We start from the raw sequence: 17,037 nt of genomic DNA, 5'->3' as shown, positions 1-17,037 counted from the left end.
CAGGGTCAGATCACTTCTTTTGGCGAGTTTCTACAGACTAAACTCTCAGTTGTTCTCTTCCTCCCACTCAGTCAAAGAAAACTACATTTTTTTTTCATATTTTAACATACTGTCCTCGATTTCTGAAACGACAACTAATTACTTTTTTAGTTAACAAAGTCTTATACACCAAACAAGTCCATAATGAGATATACAGTATTTGTATACTGTAGTGAAGGCGATTACTCAAACTCGCATGCTTTTTTTATGAAACCTTTTTTCACCCTGACTGAGGAGTAAAGCTCCAGCTCCTAATGAGCGGAAGCGCGGGAGGCAGGAAAGGGTGGGGCCAAACACGTCACTACAGATGGAAAAAATCATCATTTACCACAAAACATGTGCTTACTCGGTCTTTCTCTTTGTTTTTGTTCCTTACACGCACGCACACACACACGCACGTTGACACATCACCTCAGCTGCGATTGACGCAGGCAGGATTGAAGTCCTCGCTCCTCCCCTCGCCACGGTCCCCATAGTAACGTGCGGAGGAGAGCAGCGTAGCAACACGGAGACGGTGAGGGAGCATCTGTGGTCCAGACGGCGCGGTGCCATCCAGAGAGGGCGGTGAGAGGAAACCAGCGGCGCCTCCGGCCACAGGCAGCATCTGAGAGTGAGTTCATGGCGTTTGATCGTCAGCAGCCCTAGATTCGAGTTCTGGTTCCTCCGAGGTGTCTGACTGGGTTCAGGTTATTGGTAGGTCGTGATGATGTAGATCTCCTTCACGCTGCTGTTTGTCTGTTTTTCTCTCCACTTGTCTTCTCCTCTTTTCCCGGAACCTTTCCTCGTCCATCTCCTCAGTCATTATGAAGTTTATGGTGGTTCTGGTGGGAGCGGGCGCCCTCGCCTTCCTCGGGGCGGTCATCTGCATCATTGCCAGCGTGTATCCCCGGAAACGCGCCGCGCCTCTCAGCGACAACGGAACCTTGACCTCGGAGACGCTTCTCCAGCCACTAGAGCCCGGCTCGGTGGCTCATGCGGGGCCCCTGGGGGCTCTGCACGGCGCCGAGTCCTATGGTGGAGGGAACGGACTCGGCGGCATCGGGCTGGAAGTCCCCACTCTGAATGAGCTCAACCTCGGGGAGGACATAGGTGGAGGCTCCGTCAAACAGTTCAGCTTCAGCCGCTTGATCTGCACACCTGTCCCGGCCGGAGACTGCAACACCAAAGACATGAGGCAACGGCGGGAGCAGCAGCAGCAACAACAGGCGGACGATCCGCTGTTTGGTGCCGTGGAAGAGGACTGGACGTACCTTCGGACCACCGCGGAGGAGCTCCGCCAGATGGTTCTGCAGCAGAACGACCAGATCCTGATGGACCACCGGACCATCCGGGAGCTGACGGGGAAGCTGAGCGAGTGTGAGAGCGGCCTGGAGGACGAGAGGAACGTCCCGGAGCGCAGCGTGAACGTGTGGAACGGCAACCGCCGGGTCATGGCCGGGGATGATGTCAGCTCTTCGGCCGCGGCTCAGCTGCAGACGGCGCGGGCTGTGGAGGAGCTGGCCCGGGCCATCATGGACCTGCAGGACCGCATTGAAAAACTGGAGGTAACAGGAAAACAAATGAAAGCAGTTTTTAAAAAAAAAGAAAGTACTTTGGTAAAACCTGTTGAAAGCATTGATAAAATCCTTCCATAATGATTTAACTATTTTTATGAAGCCTGTTTGGATTCACTCAGTAGTGTCTTTGAAATAATAGGATATACAAACCACTGGATAAAACAGTCAACACCACAACTTCCAGTGTCCACTTTTAAAGATTATAGATTATTTGTTATTGTTTTAATGCATTTTCCTGATATTTATCTGCCATATTCCCATCCTCTTTTTCATTCCCTCCCTCTTTAATCACCACTTCTCCTAGCCGCTCCTTGTGTCTTTGACGACCCGTGGGAAATCTCTCCACCTGCCCCCACCTCCTTCCACACCCCCTCACCCCCCACCCTGCATCATGCTCGCACACACTGTGTCAGCCACCCTCTACCTTTCCATCCGACAGCAGGATGGAGTTATAAATAAAATATGAAGCTGCTTGGACCTGAGAGAGGGTGGTGTGTGTGTGTGTGTGTGTGTGTGTGTGTGTGTGTGTGTGTGTGTGTGTGTGTGTGTTGCATCGTTGTCAGCCCTCACTAAGCAAAGAAAGTTACAAGGTTGTCTCTCTGTCTCTCTCAGGGTGAATTTATATCCTTGACGTCCAGTCCTGCCTCAGCACCTCTCCATGATATCATATATCACTCTTCACATCCCTCTTTTATCTGCTTGCCTCACACCTCCTGTTTTCTTTTTTCAACTTCTGCTCCAATATTAATGCTAAAACTGTTGGGTTGCTGTTTTGCTTTTTATCAATACAGCACCTCTGACTCTGATGTTTCTTTGTCATTTTGTTGTTTTCCTGCTGTTTTAAGCTCCCAGTGAGAAACAAAAGCTAAAGAAAACAAGTCTTCTTTTCTGTCCATCTAATTAAATCGAGCCCTTGGTCTCCAGTAAACACGGACAACATGTTTCATCTGGATCATTTTGTCGATTGAAGCCTTCAGCCGGTCATTAGTCAGCCAGGTCAATCACCATCAGCCCAAGGGACAATCATTGGGTCAATATATTAAGTGTTAACGAATGTAACGAAAAGACAATTTTATTTGACGGTAATTCTGAGACAAGTAGGCTGAAAGGCTAGAAGAAGGGTTTGGGTGTTACTGTAGATGCTCATTGCTCCTACTAATTACTGCTCTGCTGAATCTCTGTTACAGTTAAATTCTACCCATGTTAGGCCGATGGTAACGACCATGATGTACTGCTGCTTTTCTCCCATCCACAACACTGAGTTTTACAGTTCTTGTCATTTCAATTCACACTGTTCCGCTTGTTGGTTTTTCTCCGCTCTGCTGCAGGCGGAAATAGGTCCTGCTGCCTTGAACCTCACTGATTCATCCCTGGGTTCCAACAGCGGCGGTGGTGGTGGCAGCAGTGGCGGTGGCGGCAGCTCACATGGCAACGCAGCAAAGACTCCTTCTGCTGGTGGTGCTCCCTCTCACAGCGGAGGATCTCCCCCGGGGGGTCGCCGTCCCGCCTTTCCTTCTTCCCCTGCCTCCAAACCCTCATCAAAGGCCACCCCCGGCCGTGCAAAGAGCACATGGAGAGTGGAGGACCTGGAGGGGGAGCTAGAGAGGAAGATCAAGATGTTGGAGAAGGAGCGTCAATCGATGAGGAAGGAGACGCAGGGCCAACACGAGAAGATTAACCACGGTCTGGACACCGTCAACCAACGCATCAGTGAGCTGGAACACAGTGAGTCTTCAACAGGGCTGTCCATGGTGGGTGGGGGGAGTGGGGTTAATAGACAATAAGAGTCCAAATTCTATTTTTTACCTGCGCTCCTCTTCATTTTTCATCTCAGTGGTTTTCTATTCTTTATTAAGGAATCAGTGTGGTTCATAAAATGATCCTGCATTTATTCAGCTGCAGCTCTGTGTGTGGAAGAGGACCGTTGCTCTTTGGTTGTTGAACAGACGCGTGGATGAATTGAAGTGCGCGGCTGTGCTGCCAAGCCGATGCTTGAGTGTATCGTACTAGAAGGCTAAAATGAAACTTTAATGAGCACCGTGGGTGAACTGGGTCATTGCAGCAGCAGAGAAAAAGCTGTAGATTAAAATAAGATGATTAATGAGCGCCAGAGGTTGTGAAATGTCAAACAGGGCTTACAGAAAATAATACCTCATAAAAGATGGAATAAAAGACTACTGAAGCCTTCATTCATTTAGTACTTTGACTTGTAACCTGTAAATCACTGACATTTATAAGGTTGAGATTTATGGGAAGGAGTTTTACAGACGACTGAAGGTTCCTCTGACAGCTTGTTTTCTTTTAAAGAGACTGAGAGTTTCTGAGGCGAAGAGAGAAATATTGAAAAGTCAGAGGAAAGTACTTCTCCATTCTGTTTTTAGAACTCTGGCTGTCACTGCATCCCTGTTAAGGCTCCATGGCCTTGAGTTCTGGAGGCTGATCATTACTTGAATGCTTTTTTTGCTCTGTGTGTGTGTGTGGGGGGGGGGGGGGGGGTCTGTCTGTCTGTCTGTCTGCATGTATGTGCTCATGCATTAGCTGAAATGACAAATATAGAAGAGAGACGCCATTGTGTGAAGTGTGAAGTGTCCATTGTCCCCCAATCTGACTGCCTCTCATCATGTGTCCTCTTTTCACAGCGCTGGTGGAACCATCCTTCCCCGAAGGCTTTGTCCTCTCCTTCCCCATGCGCACCAACTACATGTACGGCCTGGTGAGGAAAGAGATAACAGAGATGTATGCCTTCACTGCCTGCTTATGGCTGAAGGCCAAAGAAGGGGGCATCGGGACGCCGTTCTCCTACTCAGTCCCTGGACAGACCAATGAGCTGGTGCTGCTGCAGGGAGTCCGCAGCCCCGTCGAGCTGCTCATCAATGACAAGGTGGAGAAGAGCTTGTATCACTTTTGATATTCTATGAATTATTCTTCTATTTTATGCACATATTTTACACAAGCATAATTTTTTGAGGGGAAAATGTTGGCTTTTAATCATTATAAATGGTTTTATACCTTAGAAGAAGCAGCAAAAGTGCATTAGTGTCCACCTTCAAGTGATCTCCCATTAAAAAATGCCCTCCTCTTGTGCTGAGGCCTTTTTGTGATTCACAGATTTGGATGAGCGATCAAAACATGTTCATCAATGTGACGAGCCAGCTCCATTATGCTGCATTACATAAGTGTCACAGAGAACCAATAGACAAGCCATAAATGTTAGTTCCAGTCAATATGGTGTGGATTTGAATATTAATTAGGTTTCAGGTGGGTGAGAGATGTGTTAAGCATTGAATATCAGATAATAAGACTCATTTATCACCAGAGAAATAATGAAACCCATTTTTCCCCTCGAATAACATTAAGTGTGTTGAAGCTGCTAATATAGGACATCGGAGCCCAATGCGTGCTGAGCATCGTGTTACTGCTGTGGCTTAAAGCAAATGTACGAGCTGAGCGCTGAGCAGCCGTGGTTCCAGACCATGCATCCATGCTTTACATGCACAGTTCCCATGGCAGAGAATGAGAAATGGTGTTGGAGGGAAGGTTGCAACTGACCACAGAGCAGAGTTTCCATTGCTCACCCTGTTTATGATGTGGGAATCAGTTGTCAGTCTTCATATGCTGTATTAATTACTAATATGTGGTGAAAGTGACCAAGACGTAGTACCAAACTAATAAGTTCCCTCAGCCATCTGGGTAATTTCGAGCAGAACGCAGCTGTTATTTGTGACAATTCACCCTGTGTTCATGATGAAGTCAATGTTTTTCCAACAAAATGGGCTGTTAAACTTATATCAGCAACATTTCCAAAGTCACAGAAACATTGCTGAGGCACATTTAGCTCAGGAGAACTTTCAGGTAGGTAAAGTTGTGAATGAAGTGCAGAGGCTCAATGATGTCATAATCAGCAGTCAGGAGGTCATGCACTGTAAAATCGGATTCAATGTTCTGCATGAAAAGGTGATGCTATTCGGAATACAGCGCATCTGAAGCTATGTGTGATACCACCTCGTTCCTGTAGGTGGCGCAGCTTCCGCTGTCCCTTCCACAAGACCAGTGGCAGCACATCTGCGTCAGCTGGACTCTGAGGGATGGGGTGTGGAAGGCCTACCAGGGGGGAAAACTGAAGGGCAGAGGGGAGGGACTGGCTGCCTGGCATCCCATCAAACCAGGGGGAGTCCTCATACTGGGACAGGAGCAGGTGAGATGGACACAACCACCTGCTGCTGCTTAATGGTTGGACTGAGCTTTAACTCCACCAGATCTTTACACATGAACAGACTGGAGCCTAATTGTGTTCATCCCTCGCACTGGCTGCTCTCCTTCATTAGCAAGACACCAACATTACGTAACCTTTATGAAATCACAATGTTATCCCGCCTCTCCGGTGTCAGATGAACCACCCGAAGCTCATTCTGCAGCCCGTGGCCCTTGCATAAGGGATAAAAAAAGCACAGAGTGGGGAGTGTAATTCTGCAAGATGTTGCAATGATGTCATGAGAGCGAGTGAGCAAGCAGGCGCTTTATTAATCTGTATTGATAAAGGATAAATTGCTGTTGTGTGGACCAGGTGACCAGTTTTTGTAAGGGAAAATCCCAGGACATCCTCTTCAAAAGAATGCTCTGAAAGGGATAAACGTGGTGTAATTATAAAATGCAATATTTCTGCCTCTGGGTAAATATAAAGGTGCTTCTTTACTCTTCTGTTGACGTAACGAAGACCAGTGTCGTATCTCACCAGGGATGGGCCAAATGAAATCTCCATTCCATTTACTGTAAATCTAAATTTCACTCTCTCTTCCTGTTGTCAGGACACATTAGGTGGCCAATTTGATGCCTCGCAGGCTCTAGTCGGGGAGCTGTCCCAGTTCAACCTGTGGGACCGGTTGTTGAAGCCAGCAGAGGTGGCAGCCCTGGCCGACTGCAGCTCGTTTGCACTGGGCAACATCGCCCCCTGGACCGACCACGACGTCGATGTTTATGGCGGCGCTACCAAGGAGTCCTTGGACCCCTGTCACGCTGCCCAGCGGTCCAACCCCTCCAGCTCCAAACAGTGAACGTGGGACAGGCCAGCAGAAGGTGTTTGTGTTTGATTTCGATGCAGATGTTTAATGGTGTATCACACTGGAGTTTACAGCTTATGTGACGTTGGGAAGCTTGCCGATGGACTGTGTTGTGATGGAGCTTTTAAGCCATTGCGAGCAGTGTACGTGTTGTTTTTAGTGTTGATGTGTACATTTCTGTGTTTATTTGTGCAGAGAGTTTACGCACAGGCCACCTGCTAAGACCCTGAAGTGAACAGGACTATAGAATAAAGGAAATATCACTCTATTTTCAGATACGATTCTGTTGGGTCTGTTGAACCCAGTTGTTCCGCCAGAGAGCAACACTGGCAAAACAATTCCAAACAAAGTGTTTGGATTTAAGTGCATTTGATCCTGTTTGTGAACCTTACGTTCTGTACGTGTCCCATGATTAGGTAAATGGAAACAGTGGTCTGATAAATGTATATTGTGTATCGTGTCCGTGTTCAAGTTGCTCTGTGCCATTCTGACCCACCCCCCATCTCTCGCAGCACAGCTCCGGCTTCGAAACCGCACCAAGCCTAAGTGTGAACCTGTGTCACAGCTTTGATTGTAAACCAGAGTTAATGTTGAATGTATTTGCATGAACAAAGTCACATTTCCTGTCAAGAAAGAAACTTAAAACCGCCCCGGTCTCTGAAACGATGCCTCTCTGAAACAGAATTCTATAAAATGGAGGGTGGTGCAAAGCATGACGTGGACTGACTCCACCATGGCTATTTTGTACCTGCAAGAAAGCTCAAGAACAAACAAGCCTATGTGTGTAAAATAAATAGATACACTTAAAAACATGTTAATATTGCAGAATTCTTTTGTCCCTTTCATATTCTTGATAGTCCCTCTTTTGTAGGCAAACAAGTACATTTTAAAAAATGTTGCTACATTGTTTCCACTCATTTTAAACTAAGAAAACTAAGATCTTCAGCTTCAGTTTATTTTGGCTGAGTTGTAGCTGTCACAGTAATCAGTGCTGATTCCTAATTATTATTTTATTTTCACTATTTTATTAACCACTCAGTTTCTTAACTAACATTAAATGAACTTAAATGAATCAGATTTGTTGTTATTGTATTAAAATAAATAAATCAAGTTCCAAATGGGAATATATATTAAAAGAATAAGAAACCACATTTTGATTGTATACAAATAATGTAACAGCCATCAAGGACACGCATGCATGCATTGTGGTGTTTTTCATGAGAAACAAAACACGCACAAACACACAATGTGTAGTAATGGTTTAAAAGATGATCAGAAAAAAGTAGCTGCATTGAAACATCTGGATGAAACCTCTTCAAGAGCCTTTCAGAAGACCAGTTCCATTCATCTCAGGCACTTAACGCGAGTATAGTGCAGTTGCTAAGGAAACGCAGTGCTGGAGAGTTAAATGTCATGTCAAACATGTGATCTGAAACCCCAGAACAAAGAGGAGCCTGAGAGCTCAGAGAAACATGTTGCGTGTGTGTGTGTTTGTGTGTGTTTGTGTGTGTGTGTTTGTGTGTGTGAGCTCACTGAGGGAAGCAGCAGACACCACAGAAAGTCTGATCTTTGACGCAGACATAACATATTAGTCACGTTTACAACTGCAGCCGTCGTGACTGCAGAGCTGCCCACACGCACGTTTGAATCCTAATTGTGATCACATGTTTCAACCCACAGCTACTGTTTACAGTTATCGATCCCTCTTGTTTTTGAGCTTGAGCCCCCATTTTCTTTTGTTCTGCTTTTTCCCACTGGGCTTGAAATCTCTCTGATGTTTTATCAAAATAAATCACACTATCACGCAAAAGACTTTTTTTTTTTGCTGCAGGTTTGTAAGTCATTTGATCCTCACCTAGGGTCTAAGCGGGAATCTACTAATTTCAGACATCTCATAATAAGGCCAAATGAATTTAAGGGAAGATATATTGAAACCAACATTGATGACTGTTGCCTCTGATTGATTCTCATCTTAATTGTTAATAATAATGTAATTATTAATGTAATTAGTGAAGAATCTCGTGAAGTTTTGAGAATAGAAGGAATGAGTGGCTCCACTATGGGCTAGGAAGGTTTCTGGTTCAAGTCCCAGTGGCAGGGCCACTGAAAAGTGAAATGGTAGCAGGAGAGGTGCCAGGACAGGATTTCAGAGCACTGCCAAGGTGCCCTTGAACAAGGAACCAAGGTACCTTCTACCAAGGGAGCTTACTCACTCTGACATCTCTCCTTAAATGACTGTGTGTTTACAGCATGTTCATGTAAACTGCATGTGTATTGTGTGTAATAAACAGTGATTTCCCCTCGGTGTGATTAATGGGTCCCCTTTATTAAGCTATCAGACTGTCTGTCCAAGTTTGATTGTAGTAGAGTTCCACTTCCTCTACAACCTTCATGGTTTTTGCCTGCAGATCTAACTCTAAATTCTATAACATATACATCAAATTGTAGTTATAGAAAGATGTTTGTGCTACTATGGAAGGGATTAAGCAGCCTGGTGAAAAACATCTATGTGCCCAAAGTTTTGCCCAAAGTTTAAAAAATAAAAAAAAATCCCAAGAACTTGCAATAGAGAGCGTTTGGAAATGTGAATGACTGAATGACAAAGTTAGAATGACTGAATGACAAAGTTAAAAGGTTATAGCTCTCAATGCTCAGAGAAAAGGTCTCAAGAATAATGAAAAATATGATACATTGCATATGTAGAGACCAAGAGCTGGGTGATGATAAGAATGTGTAACAAACAGAAGAGATCAGAAAATGCACCGGAATGGTTTTTGGCACTGTGTGTAAAGGCTGAGGTGTGTTTCCAGGGAAAGCCAACTAATCATGCAACACAATAACTTCTGCTTGGTGAAAACTGCCCCTGGGGGGGGAAAGACAAGGAAGGAAAGAAGCAACTGTCCTTGTCCCCTCTGACCCTCCCAAAAAAATGGGCCAGAACATTTTAGAAGCATAAGCTGTTGCTTTTCAATCATTTAATGGCTCACTACAGAGGCAGCAGAGGTGATTTTATAAGAGCATCTATTCTGCTCTTGCATAAAAGAGGTCGATAGAGGCAGAAAGGAAGAAGAGAAAGATTACTGCACTAACTGTTTGCTTTTCCAGGGATTGCTAATCATCTGAATGGATGCCCAAGCTTGTAGTGTTATATTTCACTCGAGATTACTTTGCTTGGCTCATCAAACTAAATGCACAACTCAGGTTAATAGATACAACATGCACACAGAGAATCTAGGACTGAGTGCGATTTGGGGAGTGATGGTGTGGGAAGCATCAATTTGAGGTCAGAAACACCACCTGAGGATTCCATACAGCTTTTTCCATGAGAATTTGGGTCATATTCAGTAAGAGCGCTCACAGAAAATAAGCTTTACACACGCGCGCGTGCGCGCACACGTAGAAAGAAAATTGTTAATGTAATTTTTAGGAAAGACTTGCTTGATAAGTCAATAACAGTGCAAGGGTTCATAGTCAGTGCATAACATTATAGAATAATATAATTTCAGAACAGTTGGGGGTGTTCAAAATACAAAAATATATAAAACGTATAACACGTATTCAATATAGATGCTTTCCGGAAGTTCCTTGAAATTGTTTGACAGTACCTGAGCCAATAGAAAGGGAGTCAGCCATAAGTGGGCGGGATCATCTTTGCACAGACATCAGTTGTTAAAAATGTCTCCCTAACAACCAAACTGAGTCAAACACCAGAACTTTTCGCTGGACAAAGGAATTGTGAGTAAACCATTAAGGTCCATATCCGTCCGGTAACGTGCGTGTATCGGCTATAGGCGGCGCATTGTTAGGTTTAACCATAGGAGCGCCGATTTGATTTGTCGGTTTTGAGGTAAAAATCATTGGTGATAGCCTCAGCTGTTGGTTAGCAAATATGCTAAGCTAATCAGATAGCTGATGAAACTGACTGGCAGTTTCGATAAACCAACCCAAGGAAGTCTGCTCTTTTTCGAATCAACCTGTTTATGGGATGTGTGTCGATAACACCCGATGGAAAATCCTTTTGCGGCGGTACTTACTCGTAGCCTGCTAGCATTTGCCTAATGTCGTGAACCCCGTCCTCACCCTGGTTTAGGTTACATTCATTGCATATGCTCTTTGCAGAATACCTGAAGTGACATTTAAGCTATGTATTTAAATTTTTCAGCAGGAGTCTAAATGGCTGGGACCGGGGAGGGAAAGAAAGAGGAAGCCGATTACAAGAGACTGCATAGTTTCCCTCTCATCAGGGTAAGACGATGACGGGACGGTGCTTCTGGACCACCGGAGCATCACAGCAGCTCCACTTTTCAATGATTACGTTTTAAATCAGCAGTTTCACTTATTCTTTTGCGTCTGTTCCAAAACACTGGCCTCCCCATGTTGATGTCCATGGTTTAAAGCAACCATTAGTTTTAAAATAGCAGGACTGATGTGTCAGATGTTAATCATGCAGAAAATATGTAAGAAGTATTTGCTCTGGCAATCTAGCGTCATCAATAGGCACATATTCATGTTGTGTGTGTGTTGATTTTTATGAAAGCAGTAACACTTCTGTGTGTCCTCAGCATACAGACATGTCAGAGGAAATGAGGGTGGAGACCATGGAGCTTTGTGTTACAGCCTGTGAAAAGTTTGCTACAAACAATGAAGTAAGAGCTCATTATGTTCACAGTTCTTGTGCCTGATTTATAGTTTTGCCTACTGTTTCCTGTGAATTTCTTTGTAAATAACAGTTTTGGATAGTCATTGAAATTTAATCCAGAGTATTAATAATATCAATATGTTTTCCAAGAGTGCAGCAAAGATGATCAAGGAGTCGATGGATAAGAAGTTTGGCAGCTCGTGGCACGTGGTGATCGGCGAAGGCTTCGGCTTTGAGGTCACGCACGAAGTGAAGAACCTGCTCTACATGTTCTTCGGAGGCAGTCTGGCTGTGTGCGTGTGGAAGTGTTCGTAGTGCCTCATCGCCGTCCCTCCTACCCTCCTACCCTCCTACCCTCCTACCCTCCGATGTGGTCAACAGGCTGAAAACGAACACCAGCTCATCAGCTAAACACCAGTTGCACGTACCAGCCAGATTGGCTGGTAACTTCCTGCCTTCTCATTCATTTTATCTTTTATCCCTGTTTTCCTTTCTGTCCGGCTCTACAGCTCTTTTATTTCTCGGTCCACAGCATTTGTTAGTGTGCATGTGTCAGTGCGATAACTGAATTTTTACAAACAATGCAGCCAGCCAGGGTCTCCAAAGTCCTTTATCCTCGTTTCTCTTCAGGGAGCGTGCATGAGTGTGCGTGATCATGTCTGTGTGTGCGGGACACACACGGTTTTGGGTTTCTTGATAAAATCTCACCTTCAGCAGTTGAATCACGTGTGTTTTTTCTCTCTCGTCCACACCTGTCTTTAAATAAAGTTTTTAATATTTTCTATGTGTACATATTTTGATGCGTTTTTGAAGGATCAGTGTCATCTTCTTACAAATAAAGACTCAGACCCTTCTGAGCTAAACACTAAATCTGATCCACTGTGACTTCCTGTAAATATGTTTGTAATAACCCCTAATACCCCAGCTGGGTGGTATTAGTGTGATTGTTTTCCTGTCAATGTCCGTTTAATGATCCCGTGTAATGGATCATTTTATGTGGATTGATTTGATTATACAATAAATCAAATGTGGTGAAGCAGGACTTTAAGTCTGTGGTCTTTAGAATATTTTTAATGGCTGGAAATGAAAATTAAAGTTGAAACTAAGATATAATTTTCTGTGTAGTTGAGAGCAAACTGGAGTAAACAAGATTCAAAGTTATACATGAATTGTGGAAATAAATTAATGTTAAATAGGTGTTAATCTTAAATGTAGGTGTGTATGATGAGTTTTTCCTCGCCAGCAACTGCTTGCATGTGGCTTTGCAATAACTATTCAAAGGAGACAAGATCTCAACGACAACAGCAGATTTCATTAAGAGGAGAATGAGAGTAATAATGAAGGAGCCTGTTGTGGATGAGGATGTCTGAGTGAGAGTAAGAGTAGGACCCCCCCCCCCCCCCCCCCCCCCCCCCCCCGCAATAAAACCCCAGGTCTTATACTGCGATTGACCATGAATAGCTCAATCAATGATCTGGATCATTATGAGCACACACATGACATCATTTAAAGTTTAAACTCCTGAAAAATGAACTCAAGTTTTGGTGCATTCCAACCCAGCAGTGGGGGGAACAATGCCATTGCTGCTGGCACGGTCCCCCTCCACCTCTGTGTACTCAAACACTGCGACCTTGCACCAGGTCAGCCTGATCTCTGATTAGTCCTCTTTTGACATCAGTAAGGTGTCACAAAATGATCTTCCTACAGGAAATAGATGAAACCTGTCACACAGACAGAGCACGTACACACCCTCAAATCCTGTAAACATCAGTCTGACTGGATCTGACATTTTGATTGGATTTAGCAGACTCCAGGCTTCTCTTGAGTTCCTGTCTTGTGGATACTATTCTGCAATTACGCCAACAGGCCCATGATTAATCCATCGGCTCTTGTGTCAGTAAACGTGGTTCCACCCTGTGATGTCCCTCATTCATTATTCAACCCTGATGCTCTTTATATATCTGCTGGCTCTCCCCGTGTCTCTGTGCAACATCATTAAATATTCATACAAAGAGCCACAGAGTCAAACGGAAGCCCCCTTTTTGCGTTGCCTTCCCTCTGAAAAACCTTCTGCTGAAAATAGAGAGAAGATTAATTGAGCTGCACGAGTTGGAAGTTGTGAAATTTATCTCTACTGCTGCTGGTCTGTATGAGACATTGATCACATGCTGAACCACGGCAAACTGTTCCGTTCTGTTTGATTCCCACAAGGCAGAGTTCGACCTTTAGCTCTGCTTGGAATGGTCCAACGCAATCTGGCTTTGATAGCAGGTGGTGTACCTGGACTGATATACAAATATACGAAAATAAAAACAAAATGTAAACAAGAGACAAAAACATAAGATATAAGAGTTAACAGGAGGAAAGATTCATGGTGTATATTCTGCAGCTCACCACAGGGGGCAGTAAAATGCTTAATTATCAGGGAGCAGTCCAGTCCATTGAATTAGATGTTTAGATTGAAGATCTAATCAAAACATGATTTAGACAAAGATTTAAAATGGGAACTGGAATTATTATTCAACCAAACTTCTTGGTATTGCCCCCTGCTGGCAACAAGACATCAATCAGGTTTAAGATGCCTCCAAAGGGAGCCTGCTGATGAGGAACAGAAGTCTGGAGACCCTGGAAACTCATCATTTTTAGGGTGTAATGAAAACACTGAATCATGCTCCATTCCTCCTCACATGCATGTGCAGCAAGCAGCAATGGGTTTTCAACAAATGAGACTCATGGTTCCCTCAGATATTTTATGTTTCCATGTGGCACTTGAAGCCCAGAAATGCTTTCTGCGGTATCTTAGCAACGTGGTACCACCCGCAGTGATGTGTACAGGGAGGTTAGAGGCTCCCTGGGTATGAGGAAGCAGAAGACATCAATTTAACATGTGATGACTTAAATCTGTCAGAATCCAACCTGATACTGAAGAGGGACTTGGTAAGAAGGCAAGGTGATTTCTGTCTTTCTTTCTTTAGAGCTACAGAGGGATGAATCAAATTTTCATCTGAATAGCTACATTTTTTCTCTGAAGACAAAAAGTCTCTGGTTTCAATAAGAGCAACTGTCTGAAATAAAAGGAACCACAAGTTCTGTTTTGGGAGAGGAGGCTAGTGGAATGAAAAGACGTGATCTTGGTGCTCCTGTATAACTCAGATTTGTTTTCATTGAGGGTCAGAGACAGTGAGACTGTATTAGCCCTGATCAAAGCAACACGGAGATCAAAAAATGCCCGCGGGGTTGTGAGGTGAGCTCCGGTAAGAAGAACCAGAGAATGATTTCAGAGATAAGACACAATGACATCAGCCGTCCTCATTGCTCCTCAAACTGAGTCCTCTCACCTCACCAAAAGATCAAGATATCCTTGAGAGTGTCGGTTGGAAGATTTGTCAAATAAAGACCAGAAACCAAACTTAGACTGTCAAACAAACTCTCTCTCTGTCTCTCTCTCTGTCTCTCTCTCTGTCTCTCTCTCTGTCTCTCTCTCTCTCTCTCTCTCACACACACACACACACACACACACACACACGCGGGCGCACACACACACACACACAGAATGTTTGAGTTTGAGTCTCTGCCTGGTTTAAAACTGGTCCAATCCAAAATGTAACCAATTAATTCTCGCTCATAAGTCACTATTTTCAACACTGATGATGTTTTCTGTTTATTCAGTTTGGTGGACTGTGGGAGGAGAGGAGAGGGGAGGGGAGGGGAGGAGAGGAGAGGAGAGGAGAGGAGAGGAGAGGAGAGGAGAGGAGAGGAGAGGAGAGGAGAGGAGAGGAGAGGAGAGGAGAGGAGAGGAGGTAAATCTTAATAACTTTCACTAAAAAACTAAACCTATTTAGCATATAAATAGTTTGGGGAAATTCAAAACACCATTAAATATGAGGATAAATATTTCTCCTTCTTCTCCACCACAACACAATGACAGTTACATGAATAATGGCATCAAAGATTAATCTTTTCTCCACTAAGGGAAGACAACTGAGTGAGCTTTTGTTTCTCTCACTAGCATCCTTGAATTCGATGAAAGTCATTTCAAACCCCATTCATTCAAAATTCCTGCACATTTTTCAATTATAGTGCACGGTGACCGGCTTTGACCATGAGCAATAGCTTTATTCAGTTTGAACCCTGCCTTCCACCCTTACGTTCTGTGGCCAAGCCTTACTGATGTTGCAGCTGAAGATGTGTGGAAATCATTGTTAAAAGTTCTTTCACCACAGTCACATGTTAGCACGAGCCTCCACCTGTCGGGAAAATATTAATCGAATAGATGGGTCTCTCTTAAAAAAAGGTACCTTTTTGTTTCCCAGAGACCCTCCTCTCAGGCCGCAGACAGAATTTGACATTATACCAGGAGCTTTTGCTCTGAAGTCGTGAACCAGCAGGGCAACGTGAACTGAGACGAACTTGGCTGTTGAATATTTTACACGAGGACACGAGAGCAAAAGCAGAGACGGGAGGAACGTACACGCGAAATTCCCAACCAGATCTAACATTAGTCGGGGCTCACGCCTTCATGCAGATCACAGTTATTGAACAGCAGCAAGGCTGTGTGATGTCATCCAGCTGGCAGACGCACTTCCTGTCTGGGGATTGAATGATGCAGAGCAGTGGTCCCACAGTTCACAGTGTCCTCCTAGCATGAAGGTTCCTGGTTTGATTCCAGCTTGGGCCTTTCTGTATGCAGTTTGCATATTCTCTCGGAAGGATAAAGTCTCTTAAATAGCCAAAAAAAATGCATGTTTCTCCAGCACTCCAGCACGTATGGACAGGTTTGGAATTCTCACATAGACTAGCTATAGGCGGCAAAAGTTGTGACATTTAATGTCTGTTGAGATTCTGTTCTTGGTGGTCAGAGTCATTTAAAGGTTTTATTTTGTGGCCTGCAGGTATGAGACCGGACCTTGAGCTGCTTCCCAGCATGAATGCCTCTTTGACCTTCTTTGATTTCACAAAAATGTGTTGAAACATCTCGAATCCAATGGTTGTTTTTTTGGTCCTCCCATTTTTTCTTTGTCCTCCCATTCTCCCGTTTCACTTTCAGTTCTTTTTCTTCTGCAGGGTTTCCAATTAAACCACTGTCAGCTGGAGGAAGTGACTGGTGGGAAAGCCTGCCCCTGTTTCATTTCTGACACTCTACCTTGGATAAATACATCAAATAATTTGGTTTATGTGAAGGCTCCAACATCACAGTGAAAAGAACATTTTTACATTGATTCATGCTTTTGTGTAGTAAAAGCACATAAACACACATTTAGTACATGTTTCCTCTTCCCTCTGGCTTCCAGCTCCTGTGGTTTCCACCACTTTTGTTTGCTTTGCAGGACGCTCATTTTTTAATCAAAGTGTTTGAGCTTCATAAGGGATGATAAATAATCAATGATTCAGCACCTGTATGAAAGAAATGCAAATTGTAATGAAATCTGTTCAGCACTGAGAGAAATGAGGCAAATTTAAAGTAATTGGGGGCCTTTCTTTGCTCTTATCTTCAAGGATGTTGAGGTGTGACACATATGCATCTGATTAAACTCTCTCAGATGTGGCACACACACACACACACACACACACACACACACACACACACACACACACACACACACGCTCGCTGACTTTAAAAGTGATACTTCAGACAGTAGGGAACCCTGCGGGAATCCCTGAGAAGGCTGAGGTTCTTGTATCAAAACACTCTCCCAGAATACGAAATACCTTTAAATTCAGCCGACTTGTGAAGTCTGCTTTGAAA

At 44.1% G+C, this 17,037-nt stretch overlaps 2 protein-coding genes across 3 annotated transcripts; both read left to right on the top strand.

Annotated features, from left to right (window-relative positions):
* Positions 1-502: 502 nt before the first annotated feature.
* On the top strand, positions 503-8,946 carry nptxrb (neuronal pentraxin receptor b). Its single transcript, XM_029851345.1, has 6 exons — positions 503-649; positions 838-1,583; positions 2,924-3,320; positions 4,235-4,476; positions 5,611-5,790; positions 6,401-8,946. The coding sequence occupies exons 2-6, from the start codon at positions 843-845 to the stop codon at positions 6,644-6,646; spliced, it is 1,806 nt and encodes a 601-aa protein (XP_029707205.1). The 5' UTR covers positions 503-649; positions 838-842; the 3' UTR covers positions 6,647-8,946.
* A 1,316-nt stretch (positions 8,947-10,262) lies between these two features.
* On the top strand, positions 10,263-12,336 carry LOC101071403 (dynein light chain 4, axonemal). Of its 2 annotated transcripts, none has more exons than XM_029851390.1 (4): positions 10,263-10,387; positions 10,815-10,897; positions 11,215-11,298; positions 11,442-12,336. In XM_029851390.1, exons 2-4 carry the CDS (start codon positions 10,826-10,828, stop codon positions 11,604-11,606), a joined length of 321 nt encoding a protein of 106 aa, XP_029707250.1. In that variant the 5' UTR covers positions 10,263-10,387; positions 10,815-10,825; the 3' UTR covers positions 11,607-12,336. The 2 variants fall into 2 exon arrangements, with proteins under 2 accessions (XP_029707250.1, XP_003976859.1); XM_003976810.3 differs by having other exon boundaries at positions 10,286-10,387; positions 10,818-10,897.
* The last annotated feature ends 4,701 nt before the right edge of the window (positions 12,337-17,037 follow it).

The sequence above is a fragment of the Takifugu rubripes genome, chromosome 17 (assembly GCF_901000725.2).
Source record: "Takifugu rubripes chromosome 17, fTakRub1.2, whole genome shotgun sequence".
NCBI lineage: Eukaryota > Metazoa > Chordata > Actinopteri > Tetraodontiformes > Tetraodontidae > Takifugu > Takifugu rubripes.
Note: the sequence above shows the minus strand (reverse complement) of the source record. Positions and strands in the feature narration are given on the sequence as shown.